Raw genomic sequence first — 19,241 nt, 5'->3', positions numbered from 1 at the left:
AAATTCATCTATGCTCACCGTCATGATTTCGGTTACATGAAAACGCTACAGAAATAAACATCTTAATCTCATATTCAGTAAAAATCACAAGGGAAGATAAAATTCTCCCTTGCATCCTAACTCACTGGAGCAAGAAGAGACTTCGCTCGACGCTCCAAAAAATAAAAGAAAGAAGCGCTTTCGGAAACAAATTTGATTTAGCTTGAGCTTTCCGTTTGCATTTAGTTTGGGAGATGTGTGTTTGTATTAGGGTCTGAGTCTTTTGCCTGTTGAATCCAATAACAATCAAATTCTCTTAAATTTAATTTTATCCTCCTGTATGCTTAGGAGGCTCCATTTACCAAAGGCATCTTCCTCCTAATACATTTGCAAACAAGCAGTGACTATGTAAGTTGGTTAGAAAAGAGGAGAGCATGATCTCAGTGGGGGGGGGGGGAAATGGAAGATTTGAAACGAATTATTTCCTATCTGTTCTGCATGTAGAAAGAGCCGCAGTGGTGAAGTCGGTAGGTAAGGCGTCTGCTACGTGGGAGACCCAGATTCAATTCTCGAGGGGACGCTGTCCTTGCATGGAGCGGGTCTGAGGTTCACTTTGTCTCTTGTAAATGGTCAGCTTGTGGCAACCTTGAGAGGGAGTAAAGTAGACCGGAGCGTGGTGCTCATCACCTCCAGAATGATCGAGTGATTGATTGATTGATTTAGTTCATAGGTTTATCTGCCACTTTTGGCTAATCGCGAAAGTGGGGATGAGTGATGATGTGATGAAATTGACACTAACAAACTAGGCCAGGATATGAACCCGGGACCCCTATCGTAAAGGGGTAAAGGACTCCGCCACGGAGGTCGGCCAGAATTGTTGAGAACGTGAACGTGAGAAGCCTTTCCTTCACATCCGCTCGTATGTCTTCATAGCACATTGAAATGTGCAGGCGGTACCTTTACCTCTGTGTGTGTGTGTGTGTGTGTGTGTGTGTGTGTGTGTGTGTGTGTGTGTGTGTGTGTGTGTGTGTGTGTGTGTGTGTGTGTGTGTGTGTGTGTGTGTGTGTGTGTGTGTGTGTGTGTGTATTCCATTTTTCGGCTTATATATTGATTTACCCTCGTGCATATGCATAAATATTATATGCAAAATTAATTCGAACAAAATTAGGAATTGTTACAAAGAAACTATAAAAGTTATGATTAATTTCATTCATTTTAATTCAATTTTCTGTCACATTTAGCAAATCTCAAAGATGAGTCACGATATTTGAAATTGATGCCGAAACCCGGGACCAGTGGCGTTGTAGCGCCCTGTGTGTATATATGTATATATATACAGGGTGTTTCCGTGATCTTGAATCCAGCTAGAAGGGTGGATGGAGACTGACCAAAGTACCAATATGAGAAAAAGACGCAGGTCCAGAAACGCGTTATAAAAGCAAAAATTATTTGTGGCTGCCTATGACAGTGAGATTAAGACAACTGAAAGATGCTGCTTGTAGATTTGATACAGACATTACTTCAGCCTGTCGTAGTACTCTATGACGAAAACGTTACAGTAGTTGTTCAAAATGGCGGCTCCCAGCGTCGATGCAGGCACGACAGCGTCGCAGGAAGCTCTGTCGCACCCGCTCGAACATCCCTGTAGTCGTTCTTACGCTGGGTGCCATTATTTTGAGAGGGGAAGTTAGTGCATGGAGGTGAAAACGCGACTGCCGCATTCAGTAGTTTGCAGCAGCGTGCACTACTTCGCTCCGCCTACTAGGTTTCTCCCCTTCTCTGCCGTTATGCGCGGCTTAGCTTCATAGATTCCCGAGACAGAGTGCATTTTGTCTTCTGGCAATGTTGTTGGATTACGTGTGGAAAAGCATTAACAGGCAGATTCAGATTCAGCACTAAATAAAATCTCAAAAAATATAACATGCCTTTCGGAAAACTATTAAAATATGCTCAAACTGGTTTTAAAATTACAACAAAAAGAGACCTATTATGCGGAAATGAAGATAAATGAAAAAAATGTTCAAAATATTAACTTCAATTGCTTCAACTACTTCATAATACACATTTTTACATATTCGGACTATCTTTCAATATTTTTATAAAAGAGATGAAAAATCATCAAATGCTTTGCCCAAATAATAACTTACTTCTTGCACCCGCATTGTTACGGAATGCCTGGTTTACATTCATTTATGCAACACAAAGCCCCTTGTGGCAAATCTTTAAATTCCAATCAATGTCTCCTAAATCAATGAAGCTGAAAGTGTTTCGCGTCTAAAAAAACACCAAAGATAGAAAAAACTTTCCGGCATTAACCGGAACCTGTCTCAAGTTTCCAGAACAAAATGACCCGGCAGTTTAGTACCGAAGGTGTCTGCCAGGCGGCGTTGCTGTCGCGAAGGAACCTGCTGGTCCGCGCTAAGTCCAAGATTGAAACTGGATGGAGAGAAATGGTCCACGGTTTTTCTACCCAATCGATTCTCTCGACCTAAGGAAGAGAATTAGAAGCTGGTTTGACGGCGATTGTGAAGACAGAGTTAGTCTCGGCGCAAATAAACTCCGCCATGTTTGCTTTTTTTCCTAAAGGATCGTTGGTGCTTTGCGGGTGAAGAACTTGACAGGATAAATGGACGGACGAGAAAAGTGTGGAGGTAATGAGATTTGCATCCTTGGAATATTTTTATTGGACCAAAGTTTTGGCTGCAATTCTCCTATATTGAAAGATGTGAAAAGATAATGAGTATCGTCGCTTTGTAATCAAAGAGCCGCATTTTCGATACCCGGTGAAGGGACATAGTGGTTCGGATCCCACTTTAAACTGTAGGTTCAGTCCAGTGGCGGATGCAGAAGTTACAGTTGGGAGGGGCGAATTTCAGTCGGGTATCTCACCTCCCTGAATAGCCTTTCTAACTTGCAATTGAACAGTTTTAGATAAACGAATATCATACTGTAAAAAGGAACCAAGCTGACTTTCATGTTCTATAGATTATTGTTTCACAAAAATAGGTGTCCATTGCTGGAATAAATTATTATTATTCTGTGTAAAGAAAAAAGTGTGCATGGAGAAAAAAATAGATTAGGTCTATACTGATTTATTGAACATAAGTATTTTTCTAGAGCGAAAATATTTATTTCTTAAGGAGAGGAGCTACAGTTACGCACCAATTGTGAATTTATTTCAATATCACCCGAATGGGCACTGCTACTAAAAAAAACCTGGGTGTATCCAAGAGTACAAATTTTTCTCCATGTTGCAAGTGGAAGCGTTTTTTATGTTGATTATTAAGCTGGACAACATGTTTGAAAAATATGATGAATAAGAATTTTCGGAATCCCATGTATTCCTTATGGGGAATCAACTTCAACATCAAGTTACTGCTAATCAAATGGAAATTACGACTTTTCTGCTGGTGAAATGTATCTTCAAACTGCCCTCTTCCCGTTGACATCTTTTTCTATTCCATCGGAAGTTTTATATTCTGAAGAGAACGAATCAAATCATACTCTCATATGATCAATGCTTTTCTCCTTGCCTCCTGGCAGTGCTGCCAAACCTGATGCGCATAAAAGAACTAAATTTCACCTTAAATGGAGTTAAAACTGACATTCATGGAGCTAGATTTACGAAGGCTGGATAAAGTGCCTCCTAGGGTAATGTTAGTTGTCAAAGGGATGGGGCACTGCTATTATCGTTAACTCTAAAGTTTTCAACATCTAGATCCGGCGGCATCGCTCATCTCAATAATCCACCGATGGTCGTATGATCGAAAATAAAGAATCCCCTGATAGCAATATTATGTCAATTAGGGAGTGGGGCGACGCATCCAATATAACAATATCACGTTACGTGCAAGATGTATAATTATGATAAAAATTGGTCTATGTGGGCCGGAACCAGTGATGGCATCATACTGGGGCACGGGGATGAGCGTCCCAGTTCACAGCCGAACGAGTACACAAAAGAGCCAGATCTAGCTCCAAGAGAGCTAAGTTGGCACACTGCCACGGACGGAAGAGCTTGGGAAGACGTATCGCGTGCCCTTAAACTTGTTTGGATGGGCGATCAGGGGGATAGTGCTATTTTCTCAAGGGTTCTCTGGTTCAATCCTCTTTTGAGGCACATTGCGCCGGTTGTTCGGATCAAAATTTAAACTCTAGGTTCAGTTCCGATTGACCAACCGCAGGATAAAGTTGAATGTTTCAAACTTAGAAAAATATTCTCGACGTTAAAGTTGTTGATATAGGACAGAACCTTTGAGCCTTCAGAAATATTAGGCATAATCCTATATTCAAGAACCTAGCAGTTGGGAGGGGCAATCGACCCTATCGCCCTCCCCGTGGATCCGCGCCTGGTTCAGTTCCGATTGGCGAGATATAAGGAGTAGCCTTTTATCAAGACCAATCCAAATGCCAACCTCTCTTCCACGTACAGTCTATCTCGGGCATCTGTGGAGCAAACCAGCGCATAACGGTAGAGAAGGGGAGAAAGCAATAGGGCGGAGCAAAGCAGTGAGTGCTGCTGTAAACTGCTGGTAGCTGCAGTCATGTTTTCACCTCCATGCACTCACTTTCCCTCGCACGCGTTCATTGGTCGAGCCCTGTCGAGTCACTACTTTCGCAGAAACTTGTTTTAGGTCGCTTCCTCCAGAGATTCCCTGGACAGAGCATAGTATAGCCTGGGCTGCATTCTTTCAGAATAACGAGGCTCGAATTGAATCCGAGACCTCTGGCGTGGTACCGCGCTGTCTCGGAGATCGACCAATGTGTGTCCCTTCATCAATCTCATCGTGTCACCATTCATCCTCATAGTCGCGATTATGCAACAGTTCCAGCATAGCAACGCAGGATAATCTAATTCAATAATCAATCCAAAATTTATTGAGATCGATATTTTATGGAACACCCTGTATATATCGCTAATTTATCTTTGATCATAATGGGACAAATTTGCAATTCGAATTATTTTTCTCCGACGCATTCTTTCTCATTGTCCTATCTCGGAGTACCAAGCTGCATGAAGCAAGAATAAATGTTTGTTCTGAGAGAGAGAGAGAGAGAGAGAGAGAGAGAGAGAGAGAGAAAAGGGGGTATTTTAAACAGTCGAGAATTGGGGCTTACCGAGGAGATCATATCGCTGTGAGAGTTCTGCGATTCGAGGAACCGCCCTCGGCTAATCACATGACGTCTACTACAAAGCTAATAATTCCGCCTCGGCGCTTCCCAAGAATGCAAACAGGCAGAGGCGCAACCACGATTTTTTGTCTGGAGGGGGAAGTACCAGGATAAACGTACTAATAATAATAATAATAATAATAATAATAATAATAATAATAATAATAATATTTTAACATTATTATTATTATTATTATTACTAATTTGCTTTATTTTACTTCGCTTCTTGTGCCACTTTTGTCTAATTTTGGAAGATGGGGATGAGTGATGATATGATGAAATTGATGAATGGACACTGACAGCTAACTCTGCTTGCAGGGATTTACCATAAGGTTTAGTGACATCCATGCCCAGGCCAGGATCAACATTATTATTATTATTATTAAAAGTAGTTGCGGTAGTAATAGTAGTATCAAAGACGTTATTACCATCGTAAAGTATGCAAAAAAAGGTAGAAGTTGGTGCTAAAGAATTTGTGTTCGAACAAATGATTTGAATTATTTTTTCAACACGTTCAATTTCACATTAATAATGGAAATTAAACATCAAACTAATTTTTAAAAAAAAACAGAAAATGCTTCATAAATGCATTCAAAACATAATTATTTTTTACAGTAACATGTATAACTTTCATGTACAATATTTTTTACATATATGACATCTTGTTATCGGTATGTGAAGACTACTTATTCTTCCCAACAGAATCTTCGATAATTGGCTTCTTCTATATACTAAAGGAATTATATTAGGCTTCTTCTTCTATTTTCTAATAGCCTTCTTCTTCTATATACTAATGGAGCGTATTCAAAGTTTCTTTAATACATATTATATACAACTTGTATTATTTAATTACATTACACAACCAATTCATCCATCTCACAATAAACCAACAGCAAAATTACATAAATTATTTTTCATAATATGCACGTTTCCTTTCCTGAAAACAATTGTTCATGCATTTAAAACAAAATCAATTAAGACAAGTCGTATTTCTCGAAAAGTTTTGGATCCGATTTTTTTTTGCAGGCTCAATGTTGATTTAATAGGGCATAAATAATTTCACGGGACGCCAATGTATTCTCTCCTTTACAAATGTTGTGCCTCCCCGATGATGTAGTGGTAATATCGTCACCTTGTGATCAAGGGGTCCCGGGTTCGATACCTGGTGAAAGCACATGGCACAGTGCTTCAGCTCCCACTTTAAACTGTAGGTCCAGTCCCGATTAGCCCTTCTGTGCGTAAAGTGGACTTAAAACAAAACAAAAATCAATCAATCTCACAACTTATTTTCATTTAGGTCGTTCGGCGCCCAGGGCCGACTACCGCCGCTGACAAGACTAAGAAATGGAGGTATTGCGAGCGAAACGAGCAAGAAAATTTTACGAAAAGTACTTTGATTTGCATAAAATTTGAAGTTGTGGGCGGTAATTGCTCCCTACAGGTACACATGACCGTCAATGTTTGCCCCCCTTGCACCCCTAGAACTCATTTCAGTCCAAGGTTGGGGGGCAATGCCCCCTGCCTCCCCTGTGGCTGCGCCACTGCACACGGGAGGTTGCAGTCTTTTGTCTCCTACTTGTTACGTCACTCTTTTGTTTCCAATTTTTCACCGCGCTTCCTTTGGCATTATATGTCTCGCAGTGTTATAGACTCCTCGCCTGCATAACGAGGAGCTGTAAGGTTTATCCGCCATGCTTACCGAAATCTAACACCGCCCCTTTTAAAAAACAGCAAACATATTTGCCACAAATTTACTCAGAAACCTTACGCCATAAGCTACTTCTATACAGGGTGATTGTGAACAACGGGGACAAACTTCAGTAGGTGATTCAGGGTTGGCATAAGATAAAATTTTCACTACAACGAGGTGGATTTTTGGCAACCCCTACCTTTCACCCTGCCCCTCCTTCCCCTCCGACTTTCCACTCCCGATAAAACCCTCGACCATGTTACATATTTACAGCTTTTAATAAGAAAATAATAGCCTTATTTTTAACCACATGAAGTATTACTGTTAAAGAATAAGTTTATTGTGTACGTATATATCTATTTAATACCTACACAATGACAAATATAACTGTAATCTCTTAGCTTAAATTAATACATAACTTTGCAATATTTTGAAGGCAAAATTACATTCAGCTGTCCTCCTAGATCGCTACATTTTTACTTCATTATGCGTGCCTAATAATTGACTATGCGCTTTAACTTGTTGAATAATAAAAAGCACTTGTTTTTCTTTTTATCTGTTTTCTACCTTTTACACATTGTGCTCAAGTTTTCTACATCTTACCTTCGTGTTTCGACTTTCGCTAAATCGATAATTTTTCTCAAACAATTTATTTATATTTTTTCATCTTGTGCCGCAATCTATGTTTCTTTTCCTAAACCCATTTCTTTCTATTCCATGTTATATGTAACAACTCTTTTTTAAAATGCCATGTTTATATAATCAAAATTAAGATATGTATTCAATGATGTGCGTCTACGCACGTAGACTATTTTATACACGTAGATGACGTAATCTATATAAACAACATGGCGAAAGGTGATAACTTAGCAAAGTGCGCCGTGGAATTGAAATAAAATTATACTTCTTATCAGTTGCTGATGTGTGAGGAGAACTTTTCATACTCTTTTTACCAAATTCAAACAATTTCTCCTAGGTAGAAACCTAGTATATGAAATATTCTAGTGTTTTATGGGAAAAAGACCACTCTTGCCTCACGACTGCCATCTGTTGTTGTTTTTTGCAAACTATTTATCTTCTTGCATAGTTCGTAATAGAAGACAAGAGAAATTTTGATGTAAATAGGATTCTTTCCATTTCGTTAGGAACCAATACAGTTGAAAATGTCACTTTCCTTTCATGAAAGCCTTGAAAATTAATTTTAATGCACTTTAGATTGTCTACGTAGTCTATGTAAACTACAACCCAATGTAATCTACGCGTAGATTACGTTTAGACAACGTATGTAGACGTAAACGTATAATCTACGGCACAACACTGTATGTATTTATTGCTAGTAAATTAAAACAATCCGGTTTTGCATCCCCAAAACCTGACTCCGGGCAGATAACGGACCCTTAAACCCTCCCCCCTCCCCCGAGGTGATTCCAGACAGGACAAGGAACAAAAAGTCCACATGAACGTACGTATGTCCAGAAATGCGTATGTTTCAAGATAGATGGCACCACCATTCGACATGCCGGGAGTTAAACGTAAAAGGGTACTAGTTGCCTTACATAGGGAAAGAAAGGCACGCAATTGGCAATTTTCGCGAACGGTCCAAAACTCACGTCTCCATGTTCTCCAAATGTCAATGTTATGCAACAAGTACTCTTCCGAGAGACTTTCTAACGTCGTTATGTATCAATGATTGTTTTTTCAACGCCCTTCTTCTGCCTAGCTGAGTATTTAACCTATACTTGGCCAATGGGTCAAATGTGACCCATAGAAAATATAGGCGTAGTCAGTCGGCCGATGGGTCACTGGTGACCCATTGTGCTGATTAAAAAGTTCATATGCTTGTAGCACCTTCATACTTGTATGTGAGGTTGTAAACGCTGACAGATGTTCAGATAAAACTTTGAATTGTCATGTGGAAGAAAATCCACCCACCCAGGACCCCCCTCCCCCCGACGCCAAAGTTACGTATGGAAGCTGGCGCGAATTTTAAATTTGTACACTTATTTGACAAAAAATGTCATAACTCGTAGACTATTTGACCAATCTACTTCGGGTAATTTTCGTTTTGCAGATAGAACAACAGGGCATGCAACTGTTCGTGCAGAAATCAAAACGTCAAAGGCAATAAGAGGGGTTGGGTGGGCCGCGGCCCCCAACTTTCAATGAAAATATTAGCTGTTTTTGGAAAGGGACGCAAACTTTAGCCTTATTTTAAAACAATGGTCCTTTTTCAACCGAATGAAAGTCATTTCATGTTCCTTGGTGCATTACAGTATAGAATATGTGAAAAAACTCCCCATTTTTATGATTTGTTCATTGAAAGTTGTGGGCCGCGGCCCACCCAACCCCTCTTATTGGCTTTGGCGTTTTACTTTCTGCACGGTTGCATGCCCTGTTGTTCTAGCTACAAAACAAAAGTTACCCGAAGTCGATGGCTCAAATAGTCTCCGAGATATAACGTTTTTCTGAAATAAGTGTAAAATTTAAAAATCGCACGCAAAGGCGGCGGCCAGAGAGAGGTTACTTTCGAAATCTCGCTCGGCGGTCTAATCGTTAACCTTCCTCTTTTACACCACGATTTTGTTTTCATTGTTAGTCAGATCTTCGAGCCGCTAGGGAGGGTTCGATGAAGCCCATTACTGTCTGAGTCCATGCGCGACTATAGACGTAACTAGTTTTTACTAAAAATCCAGTCTGACGTTCCTTGCCCGACTAACGAAGAGTGCCTTTTTTATATTTTTATAGAATTTTTAATATTTGATAGCTTTATATAATCTCAATTGTTCATAGAAAATATCTAATCGTAATAATTGAAGATTTGACGTTTTGGACCATTAATTTAGCGCGGTCATCGACGTCACTTTTCTCACGCGACCCACGAAGGGTTAACATAAGAAAATAACAAAGAAATGGGCGTTTCTATAAATTCAGCTACAATCAGTGCTGCTTGATATCACAGTGATCGTTTCAAACTGGATAAAGTGTTATCAGTAAGGGCTTATGGCATCTCCTCTGCAAACGATTGACCATGGCTCGAAGACATTTACCATTCAACTATCAGCAAAGAGGGAAGACTAAAGCGGAGCTAGAAGAATGGGACGATTTTCCGAAGCAGCAGCAGAAAAAACTTAAGTGGCAGGTTTCAAATTTATACCCTTGCCATATGTCCTATTCGGACCCGCTGTTAAGATCCCTCCGCTCCTTTTGTCGCTTCCTTCCAGAGAGGTTGATATTGGCTATGATTTCCTCTGGATTCTTTGCTGGGAAGTTATTGAAGTCGGAAGTGAGCCATTTGGATCATATTTTTCGCACGCCCTCCATTTTTGTCATTTGAGACATCACCGGGCCACCCCCGTCCCTTTCCCACCCTTTGGCGCATGTCAAAAAAATGAGGGTGGAAAGAATCGGGGAAGGCTTTCAAAGGCTGAAAGCTCCAGGGAGCAAGAGAAAGCGGAAGCACTTTTTTTTGTTGTTGCAACAGCAGCCACTCACATATGGACCTTGTCGATGATCGCTTGGAAAGAAATGCAAAATATAAATGCAGTACAGGAATCCGCCTGTTACTACATTATTTCTCAACCACGACATAGGAAAGTGAAAACTGAAAAGCACCCAAGAAAAAAAAACTAGGCCTACTGTTTCCTTTTGGGAAGCAGGGATTTAAATACTTTGAAACAGAGACCTCCGAATCCGGAATATCCATGAGACATTCAAATCTTGGATATCTATGGGACATTCAAATCTTGGATATTCATGGGACATTCAAATCTTGGATATCCATAGGACATCCAAAACTTGTATATACATGAGCCATCCAAATCATGAATACTCCAGTGCAAAATTGATATATATATTGTTGTGTTGAAACAAGTCATCTTTGTTCTGAACAAGCTTCGAGATATTCGGAACTTATCTTCCTCATAATGTTGACGAGGCGTGTATTTATCACATATCCACGTGGATGTCCTTACAAGAATTGGCAACATGAAAGGGACATATGGTGGCCAAACGCCTCAATATTGTGTGGAAGATACGAATTCCTTTGAGCTTGTCCAACACAAATCTCCAAAGGATATCCATAGTATATCAACAATGTCCAGATCAATTGCATGGATATTGTAGATATTCATTGGATGTCCATAGGATATCCAGTCCTGGATATCTATAGAACCTTCAAATCTGGGATATACTGCATATGCTCAAATACTATTAAAAATTAACATAAATATTTTAAAATCCGTGAAAAAATTCATTCATAGTGACTAATCATTCAGCTATATGCTTGGACTCGCGTACTTTCGACGTGGCCTTTGGCCACGTCTTGTACGCTCGCATGCTTGACCTTCGGCCACGTTGTGAATGCAATCACGTTATAGATGGGGTTCCTCAATGATCTTAATGACTTTGAAAATGTCTGCATGTTGTATTGGATGATGGGGAACATATGTATAACTTTGAAATGTTTAGAAAGTAACTTTATGTGTGTATGGGCTCTAATAAGGTACAAATATTCAAATTATTATTGTCTATTTTCTTCATAATGAACTGAGTAAGTAATAACCGTTTCAAGATAATTAGTTGGATGTTTTGCATCAACGAATTGAATAGCGACTAAATTGAAAATGCAATATTTACGTATTTTGTTATTTTCACATTTTTGAAAGTAATTGGATAATAACTGTTTTCCGTCATTCCCCTAAAATGCCTACCTTGCCTCTGTAATAAATTCTGATGCTCGCATGTTGAAATTCGAAGAGTCTAGGATAATTCCCTTACAGTAGTTTTCGGGGTGAAAATAAACATTCTTTCAGTTCTCTAGCAACGTCCGTTTCCATTAACAACAACAGGCACAGCAAGCTCTAAGGAATTGCATGTCATTATACCCCTAAACATTTAGTTAAAACAAGCAAGATGTAGATATTTACGCATTGAGTATAACAATATATACGTAATTGTACCTGGGCTGAAACTCCTTATTATGTAGATGTCACCCTTGTTTCAGGCACCTTTTCAAAACCACGAGTTCATTCATCTGTGTGCTATTGATCTGTGAGAAATATAATGCAGCTAGACAATTAAGAATTGAAGGAAACAATGTGTGCAAAAGAAATGCCCGTGGCAACGGTTGCTAAGGACGTGAAAAAAGGGCATTTTCGCCCTTAAGGAAGGGTCGATTGAGCGATTTTTGAATTTTCTCGGTCTTTTGGGACGATTTCATGGGGGGTCGTAATCGGGCGTTTTTCGCCTCCGGGGCTTCCTTCATGGAGAACATTTATGTCAGTGAGTCAGTGAGTGAGTGGTGGGATTGGGGCTTTATATATATTGGATGTGATGTATTGTTGAATCAAAAACTCTCTCACCGAAAGCATAGCGTCAGCGAGTTACGCATGCACAGAAAATCAGATGACAGTTGCTATCCTACGAGTTCCTGCCTGGGTCTCTCGCCACAACAGTTCTCATTGAGAAAGTTGCGGTGCTTGCACGTGGGAGTAAAGAATAAGTTCAAATTCGGTGCATATTATCGTGGATATTACATTTTGCTGATGCGTAGACGTGTATGTGTTTGCGTCCATGCATATGTGTGCATGTGTGTGTGTGTGTGAGAGAGAGAGAGAGTGTACGTGTTATTAAGTTGTGTATGAACGAGCTCTTTGATATAACTAAATCTAGTCCAGGAATACTCTATTTGTATTCAATCATTCTATATTTGTATTCTTGCACAATCAAATGGAAACATGCATACAACTTCATGTTCAAGTGAACCAAAAAGCACTGATGTCCAAAAGCTTATCCAAAAATGATCCACAAAATGTCCAAAACACATCCTAAAGTGACCCACAGAATGTCCAAAACACATCCTAAAATGATCCACAGTATGTCTAAAACACATCCTAAAATAATTCACAGAATGTCCAAAACACATCCTAAAATAATTCACAGAATGTCCAAAACACATCCTAAAATAATCCACATAATGCCCAAAACACATTCTAAAATGATCCACAGAATGTCTAAAACACATCCTAAAATGATCCACATAATGTCTAAAACTCATCCGAAAATAATCCACAGAATATCCATGAAACCTCCTCCCTGGATATCCTGTGGATTCCACCTCAATTCACAGTAATTCAATTCGTCTTTGAAAAATATGTCCTCCGGAGCAAAATGGACTTCGAGGAAGAAGAGAAGAAAAGTAACAAAAGAAAAATTAAGGTTAACTGAAAAAAAGTATCCTCAGGATACTAACCCGGATGATTAATAGTGTTGGGAACCTGTCATCAGGATTTCCTTTCGGTGGCAGTCGGTGGAATGGAAAGATTACGTGTTTTCCCCTACTCTTCTACTTTTTATTGTTGCATTTTTCTCTGTAAGGACGGGAAGCATTGGAATTGTTCATGATTCTCAGCATCCTACTACTCCTGAATAATTCCATAGGAATGGATACCAATCAAAATTATAGATGGCAGCACATGCGATACTTTTATACTCATCACCATTTACTGTGATTAGTTTGGCATTTTAAACTTAAGGCTGAGACATAATTTGGAATCATTTTACTGTTTTTCCTTGTTTATTGTCACTTGATAAATTACCGGAGATAAAAAGAAGCTAGGGGAGACAATACTACCAACCACGTTTGAACAATAGAGGTACCTCCATATCTCTTTCTGTTTCATCCGCATTTCTTGTCCTGAGTTTCTTGGGACCATGGTTTTTGTCCTTCTCATTAGGATGGTGGGGAGGACTAGGAGCAAGCGTAGTGGGGCTTTGTGAAAGGGTTTCGGGAAAGGGTTTCCGGAAAGGTGGAGGGTAGGGGAGGGGTTGGTCGCGTCAATTTGATTCAACGTCCATTAGGCTCGTCTGTCTGTGACTAACCCCCAAGATAACGTCATTCAGCGGATGGGGAAGTGATATCATTGCGGGGACCTATTATCTGCAACGATGTGGTTAACAGACTGGCAGGCTTTCTTCGCAAAAACTACACCAAGTTCGAGATAACCAGAGCAAATAGCTCTCTGGATATGATGCGAGGAGTTGTTTGGTGTTGCGATGCACCCAATTTCTGATGCCGGAAGACCCTCTCCCTAATGACCCTCCACATTATGAGCTTATGTTATCTATCTCTTAGCTGCAGTCATTCATGTAGCTAGTGCCTCATCCGTGATTGCACACGTGGAATATCATCGCTACATGTAGGTCATTTATCGACTTACATTGAACAGAAAGATAGCATACTGATGAAACTTCTAACTGTATCCAACCAAAGGCAGCAAATCTACAGAATAATTATTTGTTATTAATGTGTTCAATATACTTGGATAATTGTACGATTATATATTTAAATCATGTGAGTATACCATGCTTCTTTCTGAAGTGCAATTCATTACTGTAGATGATAAATAAATAGGGTCGTGAAGATTTCTTTTTATTTTCCCCTATATTTCGATGTTATTTTTTACTGCAATTGGGTGTTATGTTTTGCTGTTTAGCGCAAAATTCTGTGTTATTATTTTAAAATCAGTGTTATCTTTACATGCATTTTTACTGTTTCTTTTATGCTGAAAATTTTCACATTGTTTTAGTTCTGGAAAATCGAGACAAATTTTAGTTCCATTGACCAAAAAAAAATATGGCTTACCTTTGTGAGAAATCACCAAATTTCTTCCATTTGGAAAACTATGTTTAATATGAATAGTGGCTGATAAAATATTTATTGAATGATAACACCGAAATCTTTGAACACAATCATACACATCACGTTTTCCTAACAATGCCAAAAAATACCTCTGTACACAAACATACACGCCCCTCCCCTCGGAAACACAACAGGTACTTCTCCCTGAAAATTTTCCCGTTTTTACGAAATTTTCCTTCGGGTAAGGTCCCCCCTCTCCCCCAGCGGATTCTATTTCAGGAGGAGGTTAAACACTGTCAGTCAAGTCCAAACTGCAAACAATGAAGCATGACAATCTCTTTTGATCGGACTTCCACTAACTAGACTAACAATAGCAGAACTTATAGCGCTTCAGGTAATTCTTTTTGAACAGAGTAAGTGTTACCTATAGTTTATATTGCATATTACGCACATCCTTAAAACCAAAACTTCACGTCCCTATAAATAAATGTACAAAATTCAAAATTTTGAATAATGTTTACATAAAAATCTAAATTCCATCCAGGCAGTAGGCTGCAATTATATTCTTTGTCTATATTTTTTTGTGATTTGATGGTTGAAATTAATTTCGTTCTTTCTCAACTCGTTCCCATTATTCATTGGATTCTCATTCTTGGATTTCTTTGCAGCATCACACTGTTATTTCTTCCTAAACTGTCCTGGTACAAATAAGCGATAACTTGCAGAGATTCTTGCGTATTCATTGCAACTCTTAACGAATCCACTAATTCGTAATTCACATTAAATGTACCTAGGTATACTCCTGTTCGTCTATATCGAGTGTGATATTTTTTCTTGGAACATGAGTGTGCATGTCCTGTTCTGTTTATTGAAAATTGTTATGGTACAGCTTCTATGGAATGTTACAAAACATGTGTTAAAATCCCTAATTTTTCTTTCCAGTGAATGTCATAGATGGTGAAATAATCCACATAACCAAAGTCAGTAGGCTTCACATGGGGGCTTATCTGTGTATAGCTTCCAACGGTGTCCCACCCTCGATAAGCAAACGAGTAATGCTCAAAGTACAATGTAAGTATTCATAACATTATTCCTGTATAATTATACCTTTGTGGTTGTAACGGATATTATATAGTATAATATAGTATATATGTATAATAGTATTGCTTAATTTTCCAAACTTATTGAATGTCCAGTAAATGCAAGAATGCATATTCGAATGAAATAAATTTAAGAAAACTTAAACCCCTGTGTGAAAAAGACCAGGTCTTCTACTGCTGTAATATTATGAATTGGTGTGAGTGTACAAAAGTGCTAATATTTGAACTGCATGGTCGTATATTAAATTCTAGTTATGTATTGATTCAAACCTAACTCCAAAATATTTTCAGAGTAATTTCATCATTGTAGATTACATAGTTTAGATAAGTATTCAATTTCCTCCCTGTAATTTTGGGGCACGTTTTATGTATAATTTCAAAACATACGATACAAATAAAATATGTAATACACTTGTAGTGTGTTAGAAAGTAATAGAAAATAATTTTAGTTGCTTGTGCAGTGTACTTATAGCTAATATGCACAAGCCAAATGTATATTGTAACATATCAACGTGTTGGGTGGCCGACAAATCACCTATTTTATTTCAGTGTATGTATTTCATTTTAATATAAATAGGCAATATTCTGGCAGAAGTGAATTAGAATATTTCATTACGTTTTAATTATGGTCTCTCTTGCACAATTATACTTGGAAACATCTCTCTGGGAAGAACAAGTATTGCAGCATTGAAACCCATGAGGAGAATGTGCAAGTTATTTAAAGTGGTGTATAAGAACAACCCCAGCACAGACCTATTTATGTAACTGTAGCTTTAGTTGTATTCATTGCAAATTTTGTATGCAATTACGGCGTCGTGTAACTGTAACTTTAGTTCCATTAATTTAATTTTTGTATGTTATTGGAACGCCATGTAACTGTAACTGCTATTCGGACGACGTGTTACTGTATTTTTTGTCGTTTTTACTCAACGTCTGTATGCAGTTAGAACGCCGTTTAATTTACGCCCCACACTCCAGTCTAATGTTGAATATACCAACTCTGTGTTTATTATTTTCCCCATTTCACTATTGCTATTAAACGTAAATTGTAGATTAAAACGTCATATTCTTAGTGCGTGTTAATTCTTTCATATTAATTATGATTGTTTATGTAATCGTGTAATTACAATATATCCAACACTGTAATTGGCCATGGCTCGACTGTGTTCCAAATAAATTAAAATCTGAGAGATTTATATATTTTGGGAGTGCTCCTTTGGCAATACTAAATAGGCATTATACATGCACAATTTCTACAGCTCTTCCGGATATTTATCAACAGGAATAAACATGTCTGATGCAAGTAAACCTACCATTGGAATTTGAAACTAATACTTCTCGCATAATACAATAATGTGCTATTGGGTCACCTAAATCAAGGAAAATCATGCAATTTATCACAGATGAATGGTAAATTGTGCACAACAGTTCCTCCTAAATTGTCATTATTTACGCCTGAGATCTCAGGTCTTTGTTATGAGAGTGATACACGACTGAGAAAATGGTAAAATGTGACATTAGTTTGCAACACTTCATTGTGTACAAGAATGGCCCAAAAACCAGGTTCCCTATTCCCCACCCGCCAACCTATTCAACTCACTCTTCACTCCGATTACGAACATTTCCAGTCTCTAATCCAAGGAATCTTTCCCCGAAAAGCTAATAATTCCGGACCCTTGAAAAAGAATAGGTTTGCAGGGATCCCCCGCCAGAACACTTGCAATTTAGGGGGGCTTCCCCTGATTCTCTGCTGGGGCTTTTGTTGCCCCCGGTCTCTCATACCTTGTGATATTTACCGCCCAGAAGGGCTAAACACGATTTACGGCGCGGAGGAAAAAGATTTAGTGCCATGACCGGCTGTTCTCTACGAAAATGGCTGGTCTCCCCCCACCCCTACCCTATCTCTTAATGGATCTACGGTAGCATTATTCCCACTAAAGGTTTTATTAAGTCTCAACAAGATCTGCACGCCTGAGAGTGAGGAGGGAAATGACTCAAGGTGTCCGTCAAGAAGATTTAACAAGGATAAGTTACTTCTAACGTCACAGTCCTTCAGGTTAATTGTTATTTAGGAAAAATCCCCGAACGGGAGAATTCAGTATTGAAACAAAGCAACAAAAGTTATCGCAGCATATAATTTTTCATTGTTCCCGTGCTATATATTTTACTTATACAAATAGTACCATATTTCGTTGCTAATATTTTCTAAAGATGGACAACAACAATGACATTTATATGATTTCATAAAATTACATGAACTTTCCAATATTATTTCCATTTTTCATTCTCCATTTTTAGTAGCAGTTTCCCGCGGTACGAGTTTGAACACAACATGCACTTGAATCTATGAGTTAACATTATTTTATTTTAACATGAGAGCTACAGGTGATTGAATTTTATGAATTCCGTATATCTTTCCATTATTTTATTGAGCATCGTGAATTTAGATAACTACACGAGATTGAATTTATCATACCGTTTTATCTTTCCGCTATTTTATTGCACGTTGTGAGCTCAGAAACCTACATGTACTTGAATTTATCAATTCATTTTATCTTTCTATTATTTGTATGGGCGATGCGAGTTTAGAAAGCTAAACCTACTTGAATTTATCAATTTTCTTCATTTTTCCTACTTTATGGCACAATGTGATTTTGGTTCATGGTTCGAATCCTGGAGGTTTGTGAGTGTTCATTCATCAATTTCATTATATAATCATTCATCCAATCTTCGCAAATTAGCCAAAAGTGGCACAAGAAGGGGAGTAAAATAAAACAAATCAATCAATCAATCACAGTGTGATTTTAGAAAGCTGCATGTAATTGAATTTATGAAGTTGATTTCTTTTTTCCCCTTATTGTATTGCTCGATGTGAGTTTAGAAAGCTACAAGTTATTGAATTTATCAATTCATTTTATCTTTCCATTATTCTGATGCTCAGTCTGAGATTAGAAAGCTACAAGTACTTGAATTTATGAAATTGTTTTGTTCTTTTTCTTATTGTATTGCTCGACGTAACTTTAGAAACCTACACGTGATTGAATTTATAAATTTATTTAATCTTTTCATTGTTGAATTGCTCAATTTCAATTTAGAAACTACATGTACTTAAATTTATCAATTCCTTTTACCTATTATTTTATTGCTTGATTTCAGTTTAGAAACTAGTCACACCTGGCATCATAAACTCATTTTGCCTCTTCAATTATGTACGACGATTGTACTTACAAGAGAATTTATATAAGTCAGTAAGCATCCTACCAATGCAGAAAAGATTGATTCACATATTTGTTAAATGTGGCATTGTATATTGATATAAGAATAATTTAGAAAGATCTAGCTAATACGAAAGTTGTCGTTTACTGAAAAATGAGTTGGTGCCAAAAACAATGCCTGCTTCCAGAAAAAAAATCTGGTGTCCGAAACCATGCTTCGTTTGTCGTATTAACCTACATCAACTACAACACCAAAATAAATAAAAAAATCTACAAAAATGGCAATGTTTGAATTTGCAGAAGTGTAGAATGCACAAAAATCCAAAAATAGGACAAAAACACTTAGAGACATGTCGAAATCGAAAATTATATGCAAATTTGGTATGTAATATCAGAGGAAATGTATACACGAAAAGATTACGTTAATGTAAGAAATATCGTAATTT

General features: G+C 38.1%; 1 protein-coding gene across 1 annotated transcript in view; it reads left to right on the top strand.

Annotated features, from left to right (window-relative positions):
• Positions 1–19,241, top strand: part of LOC146003029 (opioid-binding protein/cell adhesion molecule homolog) — a 640,597-nt gene that overhangs the window by 575,549 nt on the left and 45,807 nt on the right. Inside the window, exon 6 of the mRNA XM_083141192.1 lies at positions 15,423–15,551. Within this exon, the coding sequence (XP_082997318.1) occupies positions 15,423–15,551 (129 nt within the window). The remainder of the gene's footprint in view (positions 1–15,422; positions 15,552–19,241) is intronic.

This window comes from Lepisma saccharinum, chromosome 19, assembly GCF_977018435.1.
Source record: "Lepisma saccharinum chromosome 19, izLepSacc3.1, whole genome shotgun sequence".
Lineage (NCBI taxonomy): Eukaryota > Metazoa > Arthropoda > Insecta > Zygentoma > Lepismatidae > Lepisma > Lepisma saccharinum.
This window is presented reverse-complemented; position numbering and strand designations above follow the sequence as displayed.